Source organism: Cavia porcellus, unplaced genomic scaffold, assembly GCF_034190915.1.
Source record: "Cavia porcellus strain 051 isolate PalLab524CR breed Dunkin Hartley unplaced genomic scaffold, mCavPor4.1 scaffold_11, whole genome shotgun sequence".
NCBI lineage: Eukaryota > Metazoa > Chordata > Mammalia > Rodentia > Caviidae > Cavia > Cavia porcellus.
In genome coordinates, this window is record NW_026947494.1 from 39,607,968 (window position 1) to 39,631,694 (window position 23,727).

Here is a 23,727-nt window from a genome sequence, read left to right on the forward strand (position 1 = left end):
AGCTTGCCTGGTTTGTTTGAGGCCTTGGATTAAATTCCCAGCAGCACTCGCACACAAAAATAAAAAGCACTACTGATTGAGGGCTGAAATGGCAGATTTAGAGAATGAAACAGGCCCTGCCATAAACACGCCTGCCACAATACCAGCTGCCTTTCCCTCAGACCTGTAGCCACGTTACCGTACCTTTTGTGGAAGAGTCCAGTGTGGAAAAGGTTAGATAAACATATTTCGCTAATTGATAAATGAGTTTTGTGCCTTGACATTAAGCCCTTTATTAAAATAACAATAAAAAAGCTGCATGCTGATTTCTAGTATGAAAATAAATGCATACTTTAAGTCTAGATGCAAATCTACCTGTGTGTTTTTCTAAAGTCTTTCACTGTGACAAATCGCAACATTGATAGTAAGCTAAGGTTTGTGGCTATTATAGACAAAAAAAAAAGTTACATTATTTTTTCTTAATTAGAAGAAATGGTAGATTCTACTCGGAATTGCGTATATATCAACAATTCACAAAATTGCCATGTAAAACATTTTTTCTGACATTGGTCATATTTCTTATTTCTCATTTCCTTATATTAAACAAATGGTAAAAATGAATGAAGACTAATTCTACCTAACCGTTTTAAAATCAAGTTTTAAGGATTATCTAATTGTGTTAAGTTTGTGCAAAAGAAACTGTCCCTAATTTTACAAGGCAAAGATAAGCAACCTCAGACTCTTCTGACCTCCCTCTGCTAGGATTTCCCTTACCCACTGGTCCACCCCAGATTGTTGGGCATAGCATCCCTTCCTCTGACCTGAAATAATCAGACCTCTGCCTGCAGTACAACTTTGTGGCATGGAGAGGTTGTACCTGGAGCTGCATCACATAGCTTTGTCCTTATGTTGTTATTTTGCTAATGTTTCTAGGGATGAACAAGAAACAGAAGGTGTCAGCCAAGGACGAGCCTGCTTCAAGCAGTAAGATCAGCAGTGCATCACAGGTGCTGTAACAACTTGTGTGACTGTGTAGAAATAGGGAACCATGGACTCATTAGACAGCAGGACTCTGATAAATACTCATGCTTATTAAGTTTTGCAAAAATTTAAGTAGTCATTATTCATAAATGAGTAATTGTGTCTGCACCATAGTTACCCAACAGACATTTGTTGGTCTCTCAGCTACAACTCTAGAGACTCTCCTAGGCATCAGGGGACAGTGGCGCTCAAAACCAGACAAATATTGAATCCTGCATTCCACTAAGGGAATAAAAACAAATTAGAAACATATTTAAGCAGAATGACAGATGGCATAGGAAAATAGGTTAGAGGAAAGGGATATTTGATGCTGCAGGGTACAAGAGGGCACAGGAGTGAATGTTAAATGGGATGGTCAGGAAAGGATGCTCTGAGAAATGACATTTAAGTAAAGCCTCATCCATAGTAAGTGCAGAAACCTTGTAGCTCTCTGGGAGGATATAGTAAGTGCAAATTCCATGTTTTTTCAAAGAAAAAAAGTAAATGCCAGGCAAATTAAAAATCCACCTGTAGTCTTGTGTAGTCTTGAGTTTCAGTTTACAAAAAACAAACAAAACAATATGGCAAATCTTGTATCGCTGTGCAAAAACCACAAACATTTTTGGTTTTCTACATGAGATCTTTTTGAAACTTTTGTGGCTTAGTAAATGATGCTGAAAAAATGAGTTGGTTTAAGATCATTGTATGTTGTGGAATAATGGATTTTAATGTTTGAAAAGAACATAAAAAATCAATTTTGTTTACTTTTTTCAAAAAGGTGCCCAGATTTCAACAAATATAAATCTGAATTTTAATTAAATACTATTTCCTGATTTAGCATTATTTCAGTTCCCTGATGTTGATATGTGATTTAATAATTAGATGCATAAATTAAATGATATAACCAGAATAGATGTTAAGAATTAGTACAAGCTTTACCCCCCGAGCCATTTTAATGACTTACTTTTTAATGATGAAAAAGTTTTTCATTCGAGGTACTGCCTCATTTTTACTCTAATTTTTAAATTGTTTTGGAATTTAGTCACAGAAAAAAGGACAGCAATCCCAATTCCTGCAAAGCCGTAACTTAAAATGCATAGCCTTATGTGAAGGTAAGTACCACAGTGGCTATTCTCTATCTTACCTGTGTTTGAGAATCCAAGTACATTTACAGAGTATACCCGATAGAATAGTGAAAGTGTTGTTCCCTGTGATCATCTCGAAGGACACAAATGAAAAATGAGTACAATAGAGATCACAAAGGTTAAAACCAAATTGCAGAATTGGCAGAAATTCAGACAGTGCTATATTTTATTCCTGGTAGATATTTCAGAATGGTATTATATCTTTTTCTGATCAAGTAATGCTTATCTCTTTTGTTAATGTGCTACCTTACTCTCTAAGTCAGTATTTGAATATATTATACAGTGAAAACCTTGAAAAAGAACCAGACTTTGAGAAGATAACCGAACAGAGCTTTCTACCCCTGCACCAAAACTAGTCTTTCACTCTGAGCTCAGGACAGAAAATCAGTGGGTAGCTCGAAAGAGTATATACTTTCCTTTTTACTTTAAAACTTGACCTTGGCTAAATGTGTGTTTTTTTTCTTCTTGTGTTAGGTGTTTCTGTAGCTACTGTCAACAGTCTTTTAAGTTTTCAGTGCTTCGTAGTTATAGAAGCTGCTAAATTATATCTACCTAATTTTCAAGTTAGAGCTGTTTGTCTTTGATAATACTCAAGTAGTTTCTCACCTGTTACACCAAATGTTACTCAAATTACAAAGTGCTACATGGCTTTTCATCACCTTTGTTTACATTTCTGGATAGATGATTAGGTTAAGGATTGTATTCACTTTTATTTGTATATGTATTTTTAATTTTAGGTTTCAGGGAAGGGATATAGTCTAATGAAGTAGGGTTCCTTTCAAAATAAAGCAGTCTGTTAACTTTCGCTTCTCCTTTCCAGTGATCACCTCACCTGACCTGCACAAACACGGAGAAATTTGGGTTGTCCCAAATACAGATCATGTCTGCACACGGTTCTTCTTCGTGTAAGTGGAAATGCCGAAACTTGTATATTCCTGTCTTCTCCGCAGATGGGATAGTAGTGACTACATTATTATTTGATCACTTAGCTTATCATCAGTGTTAATCATTTTATTTCAATAAGCTTAATGAAAAAACCAGTTAAGTGCTATAACTTTGATGAATTGAAAGAAAACAGATATTAACACTGACAGAAAACACTATCTGTAACCATCTATATTTAGAATGGGAAATCAGAGAATACATTCTTCTATCTGAGATTTATCTACATTGGATGCAATGTAGGCTGTGGAAAAAGAAATTGTGCACATTGATCTTTTCTTTTTGGCCCAGATAAGCTGTGTCAAAATATAAAAACGTTGCTTTTCCTTACTAAGTAATGTGATAGACCACTGGACTTTTCACTCACCCTGATTCCCAGCCCCTTTCCTTGCCACTTGCTACCTCATCATGGTGCTTACTTGTGCAGAGGGATTTTAGGGAAGACCTGAGTATATGGGTTTGCACTTTATGTAGTTTCTAAAAAGAAGATGAAAGAAGATCTGGCTTGTTTATGAGCTGGGGCACAATAGTAGAATCGAGCTTGTTTCAGTGTGTTGTATATCCACAGTGCTTTGCATGTTCAGCATTTGATCCATTAGCTTGCTTGATGAATTCTTCACGTGAAATTTTTCTGAGATGCCCCATTTTCTTTGGGGTGCTGTGAAAATTGTGACATTCTTATGCTGCCTATTTACTGGCTATGTGATTTCCTGACAGGGAGACAGCAGTGAGTATAGGGGAAAGAACTGTGGGGTTTTTTATACTAGTGATCAGGCCCAGGGATTACCTACACCCCCAACCTTTTTTTTTTTTACTTTTGAAATAAGGTCACACTAATCCTCCTGCCTTAGAATCCCAAAGTACTAGTATTATAGGTGTGTGCCAGTCTGCTCAACTTTGGCAGTGTCCTGGCAGTTTGAGTCCCACTCAACAGAAATTAGGTGGATGATGTGGGCAGCTATTTTGAAGATGGCAAGAGGCATTACGGTAGCCATTGTTGATTTCTTATTCTCTTGTTTTGAAGTCCTGTATCACAGTGTTTTGTTTTGATTGACTTTATTCTTTTTTATTTTATTGGTTTTATTCTCTTTAAAATAAAAAAATTATAAAAAAGGAACTTAGCCAGGTAGGCATTGCTCCAACACTAAAATGAGCCTAACGACACACAAGATGGCCCATGACAAACGTCGTTCTGATCATCCCCAGACTATTTACAAAGATGTGGTTATAGAGAAACACAGGTCTAGCGTACTAACATAGTACACCAGAATCTTTACCTATCCCAGAGTCCAGGGGTCGAGGAGTGGAGGCAGTCCCGCTGGGAGTCCCTATCAGCCAAAGCACACCCGAGCCCGAGGCCATGGGGCCTGTGCATAGAATCTGCTTGACAGACTCCCGGGGTCTCACTGTGCAGTGCAGCCTGGTGTTGAACTCACTGTGTAGCCCAGGCTGGCCTCAAGCTCATCAGGATCCTCCTGCCTTAGCCTCCTGAGTGCTGGGATTACAGGTGAGAATCACCAGGCCAGGTTTACACACTGCCTTTAAAGGACTGTTATGAGGACCATTTAACACAATTTAGGGGTATTACTGAAAGGCTTATTAACTACGTTTTTTTCTTTCTTGACAATCTTGATTGTTGTTTGTTGTTAGAAACTTAAACTTCTGGAAAGAAACCTCCAGTCACAAAACTATTTTATTGTGTTATGTTGATGTTTTGTCAGAATAGTAAACTGTAGGGATATATGTTGGGGAATGTGCACTGCAGAGAAAGATTTCTATATTTCAACAGAAAAAGGGAAACAGAGATCAGAAAGAATAAAAGACTTCTAGTACACCAAGGTGCTTTCCAAATAATACAAAGGGAAAAATGACGTATTAAGACAATTCTCACCTGTAAAAACACAAACACAGTTTTATCCTTTTCCTCTGTATCCTCATGAAAGAAGATATTCATGAAGAAAATTGATACAATTCAAAACCCATGAGAGAATCCTTTCTCTAATTAATGTACACACTAATTATGGCTATCAGTTTTGTTCTTTCCGAGAGATATGGTCATGGAGTTCCATTGGGGAGCTTTGCTCTTGAGTGGTGAAAAAATAACTAATGAAAATAAAGTCAAGTATCAGAAAGAAAGTTAATTTCTGTTATTTTTATATTATATAACCCCGATGGCAGAATCTTTTTCAGATCACTCTGATTTAAGTTAATGTGATTTTCTTTTTAATCCTTAGTAGGTGAAAATATTGAAAGTTGAAATAATTTTCAAACCAGTTGATTTCCCAAAGCTAAAGTAGTAATCAAATAGTCGTGTAATAGTCTAATTATCTTCTTTTAAACAAACAACACAGACTGAGGAAAAATTAAGGAGAAAATTTTAGGGAATAGACTGGTGTACCAGAAGAAATTGAAAATAAAACTCAAAGGAAAGCATCATTTAGGAAAAAACTGGCGAGTGAGTTGTTTCTTAAAATTTTGTTGGAAAATTCCAAACAAATAAACTTAATTAAATATAAATGCTGTAGGCGAAATGTAGTGATTCAGATGTTATGGCCAGATTTCAGATGACTTCTTGTGTGTAGAAATTGTTAATAAAGCTTGATTATATTAATAACCTCCAGAAATACGTGCGCAACAACATTCAGTCCCATATGCAGAAAAAGGGAAGATGTTTTCAAAAATGCTAGAAGACTGACTAAAGCAAGGGGATGTGCAAACCAAGCTCAAGCGTTGTGCTCTGGTCACTCACACACAGATGTTAGACTGGAGCGCACCGAGGGCCTTAGAGCTGCAGATGGACACTTACTACTGGCATTTTTCACAGTTAGGACACAACCAACAAGGCCAAGAGAAGGTGAGGATGATTAGGCAGAATTTCTTGGCGAAGCAAGTGCATCTGGTGTTGCAGGTTCCCTGCTGCCCCCGCCCCCCCCCCCCGGGCTGCTGCAGGGAAGCTGCTAGGGACGGAGGGTGTCCTGCCTCAGCTGCCATGGAATCAAGGAAAGGTGACTGTCAGCTAAGGCTGCCCTTATTTGACATGGGTAGCCTGTGTGGTTTGCTGCATTGGTGTAATTTAGAGCAGGGAGAAGTGCCGATGAATTATTCCCATATTTTGATTGTTAAGTCAGGTTGGGTATATATTAAAATATTTTAGGTAATTCAGAAATTTAAGAGCAAGAAGAACCACATAAAACTGTTCATCTGTGCAAAATGGGCCTGAGCATGGACAGGTCCTTGAGCCAAGCAAGTCTCACGTCTGAGTGCTCCGTCAATTTCAGGAATGTTTATCCCGTATCTGGTTTATTTTTTTAAGATGTTCAAATGCCATCTCTTCCACCCATCTTCTGGTCAAAAGTAATGTCTTCTGGTGTTCCCACAGCCCACTTCAGAATTTCTCTGTAAAATTTACATTATTCATTGTCTGATTCTTCCAAGAGGCTGCAGGTTCCTAAAGTGGAGACCTCTTTATTGATTTCCATGCCGCATTCCCTGCAGCCTATTGTACACCTGCTAAGACACAATGGCTTGTCAGTAAATGTTTAATGAATGAACAAAAGCAAAAACAAACACAAAAAAGAAAAAAAATATTATATAAATTCTAAGTCAAAATGCAATTTGCAGTATCTCTAAAAGGGCAGACTTAGTTGTTGGTGTTGTTTCCCAGCCTGGACTTGAACTCCTGGCTTTAAGCTCAGTGATCCTCTTAACTCAGCCTCTGGAATCGCTGGGATTATAGCCATGTACATCCATACATGGCTAAGGAAAAGTTATAAACATTATAAAGTTGTATAATGACACATTAAGTGAAATAAGTTATCTTTAGCTTTAATCATGAACTTGCAAAACAGTATTCAATTGCATAATCCTGAGGTGACAACTTATTTAGGAAGTTAGAAGCCAGGATATTCAGGACATTCCTCAGGGCACACATGCGAGGAGGAATTCCCTTGATCCCCAGTGTGTTGCAAATCCAGTCTCTGTCTCCAGCCCAGATCTTTCCATAATTTAAGCTGTCCAATCACTCACTTCCCTGCTTAAAAATCTTCATCAGCTGCTCCATACCCACCCGGGTGTTTTCAGAGTGATCCACTCCTCAGCCCCTTCTTCTCTCTTCATGCAGACACACAGCAGGGTCAAGAAGATGCAGCTGCTGCTTCCCAGCCCACAAAACTGCCCTGTGTGGCCTGAGTTTCTCACTTTCGTGTTTCCATTCTTCATTTCCAACATCGTTTATCAATCCCACTCATTTCTGAAGTCTTACTTTATGACTTCCCCGCGCCCAGAAACCTCTCTTGACTCCTCTCATCATTTTATTTGTGAGGTCTGTGTATTGCCTGAGCGTGTTTCCATGGTTGGATTTTCCATGCTCACTGTCGCTCTTCTCCATTACTCTGAGCACTCGTGAGTTCAGCGGTGGTGGGTCATCTGTCTTGGGGTACCTAGCGTAGAGCCAGCATAGAGTGAGGAAGCAGAGAGTGGAATTCCCACGTATGATGAGTGTTTGTTCCCAGAAAGCCTGCTGAAGTCTTCCGCTCAGCATGTCTAAAGTAGACACCATTATTTAAACCTTGTAAGCAACTTCTCAGCTTTCTAATATGCACAGTAATTTCATCCATCAAAGAGACTTAAGTCTGAGCTGTAGTTTTCAGTGTTCTTTTCTCACTGTATCCTTTTGTTCTCAGGTCTAGCTTTTCAGTTTTCTCGACAGAGCTGTTGCTGTGTCCCCAGAGTATATTTCAAAAGGTTACTCATTCTTCCTGCGTCTGATTCAGTCGCTCTCAGCCTGTTTTGTACAATGCTGGATTTATTAAACATTACCTTTATTACAACAGTGACACTCATTCATTATTCACAAACTGAAGACAAGCTAAAAAAGGAGGAAATTGCTCATATTATCCCCACTTAGAGTTAACTGCTCCTTCTGGTGTGAGACCTACCTTTCTATGTGTATAAAATCACTATATCTTATTTATTTTTTCTAAAGCATGTTTTGAGTATTCATTGCCCGTGATAACTAGCGGATAAGCCCATTCTACTTTATTTTAATCACTTGTACACACTACTGATCCAATGAAACGGCTGTCTGAACCATTTCATAAGAACACTTTTCAGTGAGTTGCCCCAGACTTGTGTCTGACTTGAGTTCTGCTAGTCCATGTGACTGACCTCCTCACCCAAACCTTTGCCTATTCTTTTTCTCTCTCCATTGTTAATGCAAGATGGTGCCTGAGTTTCCGGGTTGCCAGTTGATAGAGACAGGAACGGATTGACGTGTGCCAGTCTTGTAATGCTCATGGAAAAGGCTGTGTCAGTTGGATACTTTCACAATTCTTTCTGTGAAGTTCCTTGACACACCTAAGAGATTTCTAGGCAACTAAATTCTATATCGGCTTATTTTTCTCTTGAATATTTTTAAAACAAGCTTCTTTTTCATTAAAATTTTAGTTTTTTTTAAGTCCATTGGAGATACAAATTTTTACCTCCATTTAGTGTCCTTTCCTTTTATTTTTGCCTCCTTTCAGGTGTTTTTATTTTTCTTCTACCAAAAACCCAGCTATGCATATCATCTCCACATTGATCACACGTTTGTTGTTGTTGCTTTCCAGAAATAAATGAACTTCTTGTGACATTTAACAACCCAGTGTTTATGCTATTCGTGAAGAATTCTGTGTTCTTTACTGTGGAAGTTACTCAGTGGCCATTAGCAGTCATACATCTAAGCTTTGTGAGTCGCCTAAACCACATAGTAGTTCGTTTTCCTTTAATAGTATGCACAACTCACTGCTCAAAACACCAAAATTCGCCTGGCCAATGCTTTCCTTTATTCTCCAAGTCTTATGTTCCCTTGCCGGTTTCATGGGGAGCACAAACATTTCCATTTTCTGTAATACTTCACATTGTCTCTCTGTCCCTCCTTCTTGCTCTCACTTGCACTCTGCTTTCCTCTTTTGCACCTGTGCTCTCTCTCCCCTCATTTTGTCGTAAATTACTGTAGTTTACTTAAAGGATGTGACTCTCATCTCCATTAATTTCTAGTGCTCTAGTGTGTCAGTAAACATATACTTGGGGAGAACAAATCTTTCCATTTAACAGAAAGTGACAAGTGAGGGGGAGCAGTGGCCCATGCCTGGGGAGAAAGTTTGTTTGGGATTCTGAGGGGCTCGAATCCCCAGCGACCCTGTGTTCTGTGAGTGAGGTAGAGATCTTTTATGTCGCTTTAGTTGGGTAGAGGATTGGTCTTCTAGAAGAGACAATGGGGGGCAGTTAATACAGAAAGATCAGATACAATGTTATTACAGTTCTCTAGGTCACTTTTTCTATCACAAAAAAGAAATGTGTTTGACACTGTGACTTAGGGGCAGAATAAGGGTTTCTATGTGTAGTGAAGTCAGTACTTCCTGTCCTAACCTCACTTACAGTGCTATTATAGACACGTTCATTTCACAACCCACTAGTAATATGCAACCTGCAACTTTGAACTCACATGTAAATGAATAAGCCCCAAACAAAGATAATGGCATAAAGTGGAGAAAAGACGTAATTGGAAATAATTAACAAAATGGAAGCAGTGTAACCTGGTGATAATTGAATCTAGGCATACAGAAGAATTGGAACTACTGAGTTGTTTTGAGTTGCATAGTAGCGCCTCAAATGCAGATGTGGATGCAGTGAAAAGCAGTCCGAGGGTCAAAGTGGGTTTGAATGTGCTGTGTCTGTGATATCTACGAATAGTTGCATTAGGCAAAGCTCTAAGGAGTGGAGATACAGTTTAGGAGGCAGTCTGGAAGGGACAGTTAAAGATTGAGGGAAAGAGAATTGAGGAAGTTTGTATAGAATGAGAGAGGACACAGGAATGAGTAAGTATAAAACCATCATTAAAATGGAAAATTGGGGAAGACTGAGAATTAATCACAGTCTGTTTAGGGCATGCAGTAATGGAGCATCAAGCTGGGCATGGTGGTGCACACCTGTAATCCCAGCACTCAGGAGGTTGTGACAGGAGGATAGCTATGAGTTCGAGATCAGTTTAGGTTACAAAGTGAGCTCATGGCCAGCCTGAACTGCACAGGGAGACTCTGTCTCAAAAAGAACAACAACAACAACAACAACAATAATAATAATAGAGCATCAAGAACAGCAGGACAGCATATTTCAGACCACAGATGGAGGAGATAATCTCCTGAATTCAACAGCTAGGAGGCTGGGACGACCTTGGCCAGTACTTTTCAGTGAGCAGTAGGCACAGAAGTAAGACTGCAGTAGGTCAAGGCAAAAATAGGAAGTTATAAAGACAAATAGTATTCAAAGGTCAGCTTCAAATTGCAGCCAGAAAATGTGGTAGCATGTAGAGTTGGCGTCAGGTAAGCGGAGCACGTCTTACTCAGTTTTGTGTTCAAACTGCATTGGATATAGTGGGTATGTTCATTGTAGCAAAAATGCAACAAAGATAGAACAAATGTAAATTCGGAAGTGTAAAATTGCACATGGGTTGGTATCTCAAACTGGAAGCTATGGGGAACCAAAAGAGTTCTAGGTGCTGCCACTCCCACTTCTCTCTCCTGACAGTACAAGGTTTCTCTGCGTCTTTCCCATTCTCTTTTTCTTAATCTCTTCTGCTTTCCATAATCTGCCTCTTAGCTGGAGCTAGTCTGACATCATGCTGAAAACCCTAGTGTTAATTTAGGGCTATACCTTCATGTGACATTGTCTCCTCCTCCTGCCAGGAAATGAGGGTGGTTTAGCTTCTGTCCTTGGTCTGTGATCGCCAGGCAGAATTTATCCAAACAGAAGCTTGACATGATAACACGTATCTTTACATAGTCTGCCACAAGCACCTGATTCAATTTGAACAATTTCAAATGGTTTTAACATGTTCTCTGGTTCTTAGCAGATCACTTACTTTTTGGTCTGAGAAAGTATTTATAGGTGGACTGTTACCACATAGTCTGTACTTTGTCTTAGAGACAGATGCACTGACTATATCTGACAAAGCAAACTTTTAAGAATTAATCAGGTTGACCTTGGATCCTTTAATGTGGAATTTAGACTTGTACAAAGGGAATTATCAATTGCTATTGAAGCAAATGGATTCTATAAGGAGCTAAGGTCTGTGGTTTTATGTCATTTATTTCATTTTCCTTTATTGTGCTATTTCTGGAGAATTTTAAGTATGGGACTAAAAGACAGTGGCATGTATTAACCTTGGAGATACGGTGCTTATGCCTCTGGTTATGTATTTTGAAATAATTACCACTTGTCTAAAGATTCTATCTTGAAGCCATTTTTATATAGTAAAATTAATTCATCACCTATTTTACTCTGAATATTATCATGGAAGTTTGAAAATTCATTCTTTGGAAATTCTTATTGCCCAAGTAAGTTTATTGAGGAAACGAAGTATCCATAACACAATTTTTTTTTTGTAGAGAACTTAGCAATTGCTGCTTTTTAATATCGCATCTTTTAATGCTAAACTAAATTTAGCAGTCTTACATTTTTATGTGAAGTACATAAGAATATGTCACAGTCAGACTAAATAGGACGAATAACCAGGGATAATGGAACCATTCAGCACCGATTAGAACTGGGTAGTTCTGGGTGAAAAATAGTTAGCATTTGGGCATGGCAAAGAAGCAGGGCTAGGGGGCTGGGGATTTAGCTCAGCGGCATAAGTGCCTGCCTTGCAAACAGGCAGTCGTGAGTTCGATCCCTGGTACCGATAAAAAGGAAAAAGACAAAAAAAAAAAAAAAAAAAGAAGCAGGGCTAGAAAGTGAAGTGAAGGTCAAAATTAACTTTAAAATGGAAAGGGGGTAAATTAAGGCATGACAGAACATAGGCAACTGACTAGGAGGCCGCAGTGGCCTTTGCCAGTACTGTCCAGTGAGCAGCAGAGAGAAGTTAACTGCAACTGAAAAATCACTGTATCCATAGGCTGCTTTCTAGGTGTCAGATAGCATTTTGAATCCATTTTAATCCTAACATCTTTTTAAATGTTTTTGTGTTTCTCTTTTCTGTTTTAGCTATGAAGATGGCCAAGTGGGAGATACAAATATTAACACACAAGAAGGTGGCATTCACAAAGAGATCCTCCGAGTAATTGGTAACCAGACTGCTACTGGTTAAAAGACCACCGTTTAATTAATGTGATTTGAAAGCCTTCCTCGGGTTCAAAGCTGGATTTTGAACTGAAGAAGATAACACAATAATTTATTGTTATTGTAAACAAAATTAACCCTTTGAATACTGTTTTTTTTTCTTAGCATTTCTAAGTATCTCATTAAATACTTAAAGTGGTATAAAATTTACCAATTGTAGGGTTATGGAATCTAGTAATAAAAATTAAATCAGCACTTAAACTGAAGTTGGGTTGCATACACAATAAACAGATTGAAACAACAGTTTTGTGCTGATATTTTTATATTAAATTCTTTAATTGGACATTTGGTTATTATATACCAACATTTTAGGTTACTAAAATAGAACTGGTAACATTTTCTAATGGCATCTAAATCTATCGGATACTTTGCAATAAGTATATTGTTTGCACGTTCTGATGTGCGATATAATTAGTGGTATGAATATTCAAATGTTTTGGGAGGGATATTGCCTTTTCTCCTATTTTGGTTATAAAAAGAAATAAAAGTGCTTTGCTTTCAAAAAAGTATGTAATATACATATATGTAGTTTCATGCATCAAGATGTGTGGCTGTGCAGATATGTGTGAATATTCATACATATATATTTTGACAAGAGAGATGGGATATCTTTACCATTCTGTCCTTACTCAGTGAAAAGAAGATAATACTCAGTAAGCAGTAAACCAACACAGTCCAGGATATGAGCCAAATTATAACTGTCCATTCACAAAACTATTTGCAGACAGTTTTTTTATTTGTTTAAAGAAGTGTCCCTTTGGTTACAATTTAGCTTATTTCAAGTGTGAGTCATAATTTGGGGATAATAGAGGCCCTGGTGGACTAAATCCATATTCAAGTGATCTTATGTTTAACGGAAAGGCCTCAGAATCGAAAGAAACATTGTATACATTTTATTTTCTACAAAGGACATTTAAAATTTATTTATACCACACCAGCATTTTATATTTGTTCATTTAATACCTCTGCTTAATTTTTTTCATATTGAGAAAGAAAAACTTTGAAGTTTCTTTTATATTAAAAGAACACAAATAAGTTTATAGAGAACAGTAACACCAGCTCTCAACGTTTCCCTTTCCAGAATCCTGTGCTCATCAAAATCTTTCTATTTCTTTTGAGTCCTAGAGTTATTCAGGTTTTAACTGGCAATGTTTGTTTTCCTCCATGGTGTCTTTGGAATTAGGCCATTCATGAAAGCAGTTTAATTAGTGAGTCTGCCACTCTATTTAAACCCTGAATCAAGGCTCTTATCTGCTTTTAGTTTGTGTAGGAAGAAAAAAAAATACAAATGTGTAATCATTTGCAAGTATAATGTGGTAACTTCAGTGTTTATTTCCTTTTTCTGGCATAAAAGATGAGAAAAAGGTCGTAAAAGTTGTCAAGAGTCGCAGTTTAGGAAATGTTTAATAATCATTTGTTTTTCTTACACTGTAAGTGAGTGATAGGCCATTTGTGCAGAATGACTGGAAGAGGTTGGGACACTAACCATTTTGATAGTATCTACCCAAGACACTGATGTGCTGTGACTGGTGCCTCCGAACACATGGCCAGTCCGTGGAATAGCATTAGTATGGGAGGGCCGATCTACTGTTTCTGAACTCGGTGTCTAAAGACTTGGTGTGAGATGAGGGAATAGCATCCTGCTTTTGGCCACTGTAACTATGTTTTTGGAAGCATTTTTAGGCAGCAGAATCAGTTTTAATTCTGTAGGACACTCCATGCATGGCATCAGTGTGAAGATGTCGTGCAGGATTTGGGAGCCATGGCTTTAGAGCCCTCCCCTGTTGTCAGGCACTAAGCCTTGCCTCTGGAAGCTCCCAGCACAGTGTGAAAACCACCAGCCTAATCCATTCTGGTCTCCTTAACATTTGGATGACCTGTAGAGGATACAGTATTGGAGTCTGAACTGGAAGGTAATTTAAAACTCAAAGGAAATTATTTAGGAGAAAAGAAAACAGACATAATGAAAACTTGCATTGCCAACTTAAAAGCAGATTCACCTGTCTGAAGGAGTGTTGTTAGTTCAGTGCCCATTATATGTAACAGCACAGTATGTCTCTATTATGATTCATGTTAGTCAAATAAGATATCTTATAATGATAACCGAGTTGTAGAACAATATAGAATGACAGGTTTGTTTCCAAAATTGTATCAGAACCTCTGTAAGCAGTTATTTTAAGGAGAATGGGTCGTCATTGAACTTTTTGAAATTGGCAATATTATGGTAGACTGATGAAGATGCTTATCTATTCATCAGAAGACAAACTCCTTTTACTACTGCAAGTGAATATGCTTCTGAAGTCCAAGTGGATCCTTAAAATTTAGAGATTTAAACATTCATCTTGCCTTGATTCAGTCACCCCATTAAGATAGTGTTTTAACTTATTTGATGACTCCAAACATCTGACATTGTATTGTATTTTAATAATCATTGGAAATGTGTGCGTTGATGTTTTGTAATAGCTCTGTTAATTGTGTAGCCATTGCTCTTAGATCACAACCCAGCAAAGGCAATCATTTATTTTCATTTTTAAAGTATGAAAAAAGGTTCATAGTTTATTTGTTCTCCTTTTTCCTACCTTACTGGTTTTGTAAACATTTCACTAGGAATAATTTGTCCTCTTGCATAAAAGACAGGAAAATGATTGAATATTTGAGATAGGAAAAAATAATATACAATCATCTCAGTATACTATAGAATGCATTATAGTAAGTCATTTTTGGTGTCATAGAATACATTATATTGGAAAAAATTCTATATCTGTTGCTCTGTATATCTCAGTCAAATATTGGATTTTTAAACTATAATTTTAAGAATATCGCATCTAAAAGTTCCTGTCAAATGCTACATGATAGTTTAACAAACTTACAGCCCCAACAATTTATTAATCTTGTAAATATTTCTCATTGAAGATTTCGAAGAAAAAAATTCTGAATTTTTCTCTCCTTTGCTCAAAGAGAAAATCTTTAACATGCAAGTCAATGAATCTTTAGTATCACTGAACAAATTTTCAAAGTACTTTATATAGTAAAATATTTTTAAAACCATAATTTAGGGCATAAAGTTTCAGAAATTATGAGAAATTCACCTCCCTTATGAAAGAGTCTCGATGACTTTGTGTAGAGAGATATGTAACACTGAACCATCTACCTTCTCAAATAAGATTTGCTGATGGCATTTGAAGCACATTTTAGAAATTTTATGACATTCTATTGTCCTGCAGGATTTTTCATTACAACACTACCTCAAGACAAATAATAGACTGCTTGTTAAAGTAAACTGGATTCTAGTGTGAGAAAAATTTCTGTTCAGTACTGTTTGTACTAACTTTCAAACAATAGCCGTCAAATCAACAATTAAGACCGTGCTGGACAAAGATGTTGTCAGTTACTTCTTAACTCTGCTGTAACATGGATCTTTCAACCACTAGTGGTGAGTGACATCCCTGGCACCCTGTGAGTTACCTGAAGGGGTTTCAAGTTGCGAAATTTGAAATTAGTTCTTTTTGAGATTAGTTACTGTCACATGGGCCAATTTTATGTCCACTCACCCATAGCCACAAATTGTTGCCCACTCTAGAGTTAAAGGATTAAAAGACCTAACTGCTATGCCAGAATAGCAGAATGAGCATTCAAGCATTTTGGCATTTAATACCTGCTGAGTTTTTGCCAGATTATACATAAATTTGATGTATATTATTACCCAGTAAATTTTTCTTCGGGATTTTGTACACGCTGTGAAACGTAGGATAAGATTTTGTAGGTTAAAAGTATTTCAAGTAGTTTTTAGACAAAACATACTCATGAGTGTGAAAAAGATGTGTTGAAGAATAGATTGCATTACACATTTACCAGCGAGTTGGTAAAAAATAGTGCTTATTTACATAGTCTACATAATTTAATGTTCTAAAAATAATTTCTTTACTCTACCCAAAATTTAATGTATCATGAGATTTAAAACTCGCAGCCACTCCTTTATGTAAATGTTACAATATGCCTGTGTTTCTTTACGCAAACTTCTTTACAATACATTTCTTGATTTTTGTGCACAAAATAGTATTGCAACCTGCTATTTAGCCTTTGGTGCCTTAGAGTTATTATAAATATTTAACAATATGTACATTATGTAAATACTGCCAAGAGATCACTAAGGCCAAATATTTTCTCTATTCACTTTTTATTGCACTTGCTTTTTATTGCTACTTAAGCCTCTTTTATCCAGCTTTGTAATAGTTCTAACATTGTAGCCAATGTAAATGTTTACTTTCAATAAATCTGAATTTGTTCAACAAATACGGTATATGTGGGCACTAATTTGAAGATCTGGGTAGGCCTTACATATTGCTTTTGATGAATGTATTTTCTGGGGACTATATATTGGAAGATTCAATAAATTAAAAATGACGCTGCCCCTTTTCACTATGAAAATACTTTTAAAATAGAGGGGCCCCTTACCAGTGTTTCTCAGCTAGTTGTAATGCCATAATTGGTTGTGAGAGTGCCATTTTAATTTCAAATACTATCAAGAAGTGTAGGATTGAAACAAAAGATTTTTGAGTGTTTCAATTCATAGCATTCAGGTGAACTATACTGAACTAAATATTTCTGACCTGATTAATAATTGGGAAATGACTTGTAAAGCACCATGTTTCTTTTTTTTTACACCTGTATCTCAGTCTAATAAGATGTTGGCCCATAAATAAGGTTCTCTAAACATGTTAATAGTATTTTTGAGATACAAACTTTATATTCACAATAACTAATTTTTACTTATGCATTTGTAACCGAGAAACTTTAAACAGCAAACGTACTTAACGAGTTGATTTCAGTTATTCTAGAAACGCTTGTTAAAAACCTGGAATACATTTTGACAGTCACTGTAGAACTCAGGAATGTTAGGTTTTGTGTTGTTCTTAAGAAGCCTTCAATCTGTGAAAATAAAGCAAGCAGATTTGTAAAAATTCACCAATAGTACAGTGCCATTGATGGTGAATGGAAAAGGCAAATGCAAGCCACGCTGAGGAAGAAACAAACCAACTACATCACAGCAATTGAGAAAACGCCTCCGCAGATCCATGATGCTAGTGGTACCCTCGGGCAGGAGCTTTACTGTCTTAGGGCTTTTAAACAACACTGAAAGGAAAATTTGCGGGTTAAAGAAAACAGACTTACAGAAGCAATGAGCTTGGGTGAATCAATTCAAGCTCTGTTTTTAGGTGTTTTTGCATGTATTGAAGTGAAATCTGCACTCAATGATTCATTGAATTTTTAAATTAATGAGTAGTATGTTAATTTACACTTGTTTACCACTTCTCATGATTCTTACAAAAAAGTCTGATTCCCTCTAGCTTATACTAACTGTCCTAAGGCATTCTAGACTTTTAACACATTTTTGAATAATTGATATTATTTTAGAATAATTGTTGATAATGTATATATATATATATATATATATATATATATATATATATATATAATTAGCTACTTGGTTTTTCATTGACTTTTTGCATATTTGCTATGTTTTGATATCGTGGCTCAATCTCACGGCTCCTGGAGTCCTTATTTCCTCTGACCTCCATCTGCTTTTCTTAGAGAAGATGGTCAGAGTGTAGCTCTATCTTCCAGTTTACTTCCCCAATCCCCTTCCCCACTTCAGCAACCACTGGCTAGGTTAATAGAAGTATATATTTTTCTGTTTTTAAAAAGTTGTACATGCTGCTTTAAAAAAGAGATCTGAATGTATTCAAAATGTGGACACTGTTTTGAAGACTTGGGTACACCTTAGACAGTCCCATTTTCTATGTGTGGTGCTGGGGATCAAATACAGAGCCCCACTCATGCTAGGCAAACACTACCCCTGAGCCACACCCCCAGTCCACGGGCTGCTTTGTTGTAAGGCTAAGGCTAAGAACCACTGAGAATTCCGCTGTGTAGTTGGTCTCTAATGCTGTGCCCAACTGCTGAGTCCCTCTCTAACTTTCAAATAGCAGTGACTTGTAGTTTGTAATAAAAAGGCTAATACTTTCAGAGTTGTCAAACATACAGTTTAAAACACAATTTTATTATAATTATTAACACGTTCTACAAATGAATGGGTTTTGCTGTGGCATTTCCATGCATGCATCTATGCAGCCTTGATCATTTCTGCTCTTCCTCCTACCCATTCCCATCCCCTTCCTCTGTTTGCCTCCTGAACCCCTTTCCATCTCCTGTTTCAGACCATCTTAAAAACTCATGTATTTTTGAACTCACACTGTCTTTTTTATTAGAACTTACTTTATCTAACACTTTAGGAAACAGTCTCACATAGATTGTCTAAGTTTCCTCTCAAAATAACTGAAACATGTTAGATGTGTTCTTGCTAAAGAGATCACAGTCTTCCAAATCTAGTTTCTGAGTCTCCACCTCTGGATTTTCTAACCAGCAAGGTTTGCCATTGCTGAGACCACATGTTGGCAAAAACAGTGGACTGGGAAGAGACCCTGAGGAGAGCTGGTTGTCATAACGGGCTGTGAGGGAGATTGGAGAGACTATTGGCCCTGGTTTTGTTCTAGAGAGCTTAGAAAGGACTCAGTTCTCTGTCGGTTCTCACAGGAGTGACATCGTAAAAGTGGGATTTTGAAGACATGCTGCCTACTGTATTTGGGAAATATTTCATAGAGGGGTAGAAATCAGAAAATTTTAGACATCTGTTATAAATCTGACAGGAATGAAAGTAGAGAAGAATTGAGAATGTATCAGAGATGAGGATTTAGGGAAAAGCAATTACTAAATCAGACCTAATTAATACATTAAGGGACAATATCAGTTGGGAACCGCTTCTTAACTTGCTGTGGGAGCTCTGTTAGGATTCTCCTGCATCTTGGAGTATTCAGAAGATGAAACACAAATCGTTTGAAGTTATCTCTGCATGAAGTCTGTGATTACATATTCAACCATGCTAAAAGGCAGTATAAAGGGAAGTTCTAAACCTCACGGAGATGTTTCTGAAAGGGTCTCACTTCCACCTGTAGAACTGAGCTTATGAAATACTCAAGTCTGTAAGAGGATGAGTGTGTCATTTGTTAGTTTCATATCTGTCTTAATATGGTTTGTCATTTCCAAAATTGCCAATCTTTCAAAGTGTGTGTGTGTGTGTGTGTGTGTGTGTGTGTGTGTGTTGCACTATAATCTGAGAAACACTAAAACTCACTGTCTAGGATGGTGATCTCTTTCTTCCTATACTCGACTTGGGAGACATGGTTCAGGTCAAATGGCTCTAGCTCCTAAGAGATGATCCCTAAATATGCAACTAGCTTCTTTCTCCTGAATGTCAAGTCATACAACCAAATAAAACCAAGTAAACATCTCCCTGAATGTTACAAGGATGCCTCAGGTAACCTGTTAGTAGCCCTACTCCTCACCATTGCAATTCTTGTCTACCGTGCCTAGCAGTGATTCAATAAAAGGTCCCACTTCCACCTGTCGACTCAAACCTGGAGACAAGCTATCCCTATTCTCTCTTTTATTTAATTCCAGTGTTCAGTCAACAGCCATTCCCTGTGAATTTCTCTCGTATGTCTTAAGATGGTCATTGATCTTAAACCCTCCCCAAAGTTTTACATGGATTATATTTTTAAAATGGCTCTCCTTCACTGAGTTCAGTGCTACCTACCAGGAGAAAAATTAGCTAGCCTACATGAAGTGTGACTTAAATTGGTTAAGTACTTTACACTTTTGTGCAGAGTACCTTGAGTCCCATACCAGGTTAATAGGTAAACTCAGCAAGTGTTCTGCATCATTGTGCCTGCTAAATAGGTGACTAGATATTTTTCATATGGAAGCTGGCTCTGCCAGCTTTCTGACTCTATCCATTGATGATTTCAAAGCTAAAGTGATCTAAGATACAAACCTGATTTTATATTTCCCTTAAACATCTCCCAACTTCTCAACTCAATAAAAATTTGTCAGAATTATTCTTTATGATCGCACTGCTGATTTCCTCTCTTCTCCAGCCTTGTCTTCCAATACCACCCTTGTATTCAGCATTGGAATCACATGAGTTATTGGTGGTTCTGAGTACAGCTCATTGTTTTTCTGGTCTTTCTATGTGTGTTTTCTTCCTATTCTGCTCCCCAATTCAAATTTCTCCCTCTCCTGATCCTCAATCTATTTTCATGTCTTCTAAAACTCAGTTCAGACTGGATGGTCCTTGTAAATGCGAGTATCTAACCATATTTATTGATCTCAGCACCAGTATTGAGATGGTTGATCAGTTTGCTTCTTTTCTCCTCTCACTCCTTTGTCTACACCACCAGGGACAGATCATTTCCGATGCTTGGTGTTTGACATTTGACACGTATATGCATGCAACCCTCAAAAAGATCCTTAAGCGGCATTAAAGCTGGAAATCTTTATGATATGTCATCTAAATGGCACTCAATATATTCACAAATCAAACTCCCCACTGAAAAGGAAATATAACAGGTTAAAGCTATGGTATCATCATTATCACCATCATCACCTTGAGCTCTAGCGGTAGCTGTCTCACTACAGAAAACACAAGAATTCCTAGGTTTCAGAATCATGTCTGTCTCGCTTAAATATTTTCACCTTAACTTTGGATTAAGCAGTACTTGGACTGTAAGGTCGTTTCAGGGGCCAGAATGAAACATAAAACCAGATACTTAAACGTTTGTAATTTAATGTCTAATTTGCATAACTGAAGGATCATTGCTTTGCTAAATAATTACCTTTAAATAATGAGCTTCTTTAGCATAGTTAAGAGTGCATTTATAGGTCCTTAAATACTTGGCACACAAGAAACACATACTTTATACTACTAATTTTCCAATAAAAATAAATCAATGATGGAATTAAACACATCTGTAATTATAAATCAATGGACAAGCAAAGTTTCCTTGCAAAAGAATTGCATTCTTCTCACGTGGTATAAAATATAACAAACCTGAATTTTATTGTGCACATTCCTCTGTGACATCTATCTTAATTTTTGTAGCCCTGTAATTAGGAACATTTCTATTCTTTGTGTGTTTCCTGGTTGACTTCTGGGATACATATTTCTTAATAGTTGTAAGTTTAGATAGCAAAGTCAATTTTCTGGTTTTACTATACAGAAGCCCTGGAGTGGTTTAGTTTTCTGCAATTTATTACATGGAAGCTTTTCCTGCAAGTTTGCTGCCTCTTGCAAATCTAACTGTAATTCAAGGTCCAACTCATGTACCCTCAAGTAAGTGAACATTTCCTCAGTCAAACAGCCATAAAAGATGTCTCTATGTTCCAAATTTCTGCAATACTTTATAGTTCTCTTGAAGCTATGACATAAGTTATTACTGATTCTAGGGCTTTTTGTGTGAAACAGTGCATTCTAAACTACAGTCTACCATAGATTACAATCTTTGTTAATGCTATGCTTCATCGTATAAATTTAACCTGCTAAACATTCCATTTTTAAAAAAACTTTGTTTATGTAGTATTTACATTTCATAAATATTGAAGAAAGTGATAAAAAAGTGATTCTGGCTACTTTGAATCAAAGGTGTTTACAATGTTTACCTTCCTCTTTTAATATTCTTTACCCCTACTTACCAGAAGCTACTGATAGGCTTCAAACAGGAACAATTTAATGAATTACAGATCCACCACTTTCTTTCATCAATTGTGTGGGAATTTCCTTACTTTGGTGAGGGCAAAAGAAACTACATTTGATGTGAAGCAAGATACTAAGCTGTGTGTTAACATTCAGAAATCATCTGACATCTGCATAGTCTGCTTTTTAATGAACAGTTTTTAAAACTATATGTAAGCTGACATTAAATTTCATAATCATTTTGTGTATCTCGTTACAGAGGTCAGACATATTGTGTGAATCTGAGAATGGGTGTCTAGAAGAGGATTAGCACATTTTCTCATCAAAATTACACACTGGTCTCTTGCCCCACAGCTTATTTCTGCTCATAGCAACCTCCATTACCAAAGTCACCATGTTTAAAGCCATCTCTCTTGCACACCACATCCACTCAGTCCCCAAGCATGCCAAGTATCCAGTCACAATAACACTGACTCCCTGAATGGCTACAATATTTGTCATCTTAGGGATTTTTTTTCTATTCAAAACATTTGTTTAAGTCTATAAAATGAATAGTTGTTCAGTGGAAGCTCATCTTTCATTTTCAAGACATAGTTTTTGTGTTAAAGGAATCTCAAGCCTATAAAAATATGCCTGGCATCATAGGTTGGGTACATTCAGGGACAAGTCTCCTTACTGAACCTTGAAGACTTTATGAAGATATCCTGTTCAAAAGATTCTGCAGATTCCGTTATTGTACAGGCCACATCTCCAAGAATAGCATTGGATCCTTCTATGAAGAAAGAACAATTTTCCCTCATTATTTATGTCAAAATTGCTTCACTTACCCCTTAGTTCTAGCCAGATCATTGTTTGTATCAGTTTCTGAATCCACCAATCACTGAACACTATAATTCTACATCTTTCCTCCTCTGTCTCTTTTTGATTTGAATCATTCTACCCATTCCCCATGTTAGATCAGTTGAATTTCATTCTCTTTCCTTAAATCTCAGAGGAGATCTTACCATTTTTCTGCAGCTTATCACCACCTGTATTCTCCATCCTGCATAATCTCATGGTTGTAAACTCACATACTGACCACCTCATTTTTTTGCTAATACCAACATCCGATTTGTCTCATTTCTCCCACTAGAATGGAAGCTCCTTTGAGAAAGAAACTATATTTAGAAAAATTATTGATATCTCTTATCACCTCAGGTTAGCAGCAAATATTTTCTTCTTAATTTTTAAAATTAATTTTATTGGTACATTTTAGATATACATCATGATCACATTCATCTTAGGGAACTTGTACCTGGACATAATAGGTCTTGATTCTTCTTTTATCCCCATTCCCCTTCCCTCCCCTCAGCCCTACTTTACTCCTTATTTACAAAAGCTTTTTTCCATTTTTTTCTTCTATTCTTTTGTTTGTTTGTTTTTCACTGCTGCCTCCTCTGCGCCATGTTATTAGGGAGAAATGTACTGTTTGAGTTAAGAGATTCACTATGATAGGATTACTTTATTTTATTTTGAGACAGATATGTAAATAAGAAATTCAGGAAACTCAGTAAGTAGCTCAAACTAGCCTCAACCTCATAGCACTCCTGCCTCAACTTACCAAATATGGGTATTATAGGCATGCAACACTACGTCCACCTAGAAAAAAAATTTTTTTTGAAGCTATTTGGTGAAAAACTATATGAAACTACTTAATTCTTTATGTATCCATATGGCTAGCTAGCTTTTTTCCTTCCTTTCTTTTGAACTCTTTCTTTTCCTCTCTCCATCCTTCCTTTTCTTTCTTTTTATGTAACTGAAAAATAAAGGGTAAGGGGAAGGTTCCTAATAGGTTGAAGTATTAATTAAACAACAACAACAAAAAAAAAAAAAAAAAAAAAAACCTAAGAAAACCAA

General features: G+C 36.9%; 1 protein-coding gene across 5 annotated transcripts in view; it reads left to right on the top strand.

The window, feature by feature from the left end:
* Window positions 1-16,535, top strand: part of Parp8 (poly(ADP-ribose) polymerase family member 8) — a 177,383-nt gene extending 160,848 nt beyond the window's left edge. For all 5 annotated transcript variants that reach the window (XM_063258129.1, XM_063258127.1, XM_063258128.1 and 2 more), the window contains 4 exons: window positions 913-986; window positions 2,042-2,111; window positions 2,965-3,049; window positions 12,108-16,535. In XM_063258129.1, the coding sequence (XP_063114199.1) occupies window positions 913-986; window positions 2,042-2,111; window positions 2,965-3,049; window positions 12,108-12,210 (332 nt within the window). In that variant the 3' untranslated portion in view covers window positions 12,211-16,535. The remainder of the gene's footprint in view (window positions 1-912; window positions 987-2,041; window positions 2,112-2,964; window positions 3,050-12,107) is intronic.
* The last annotated feature ends 7,192 nt before the right edge of the window (window positions 16,536-23,727 follow it).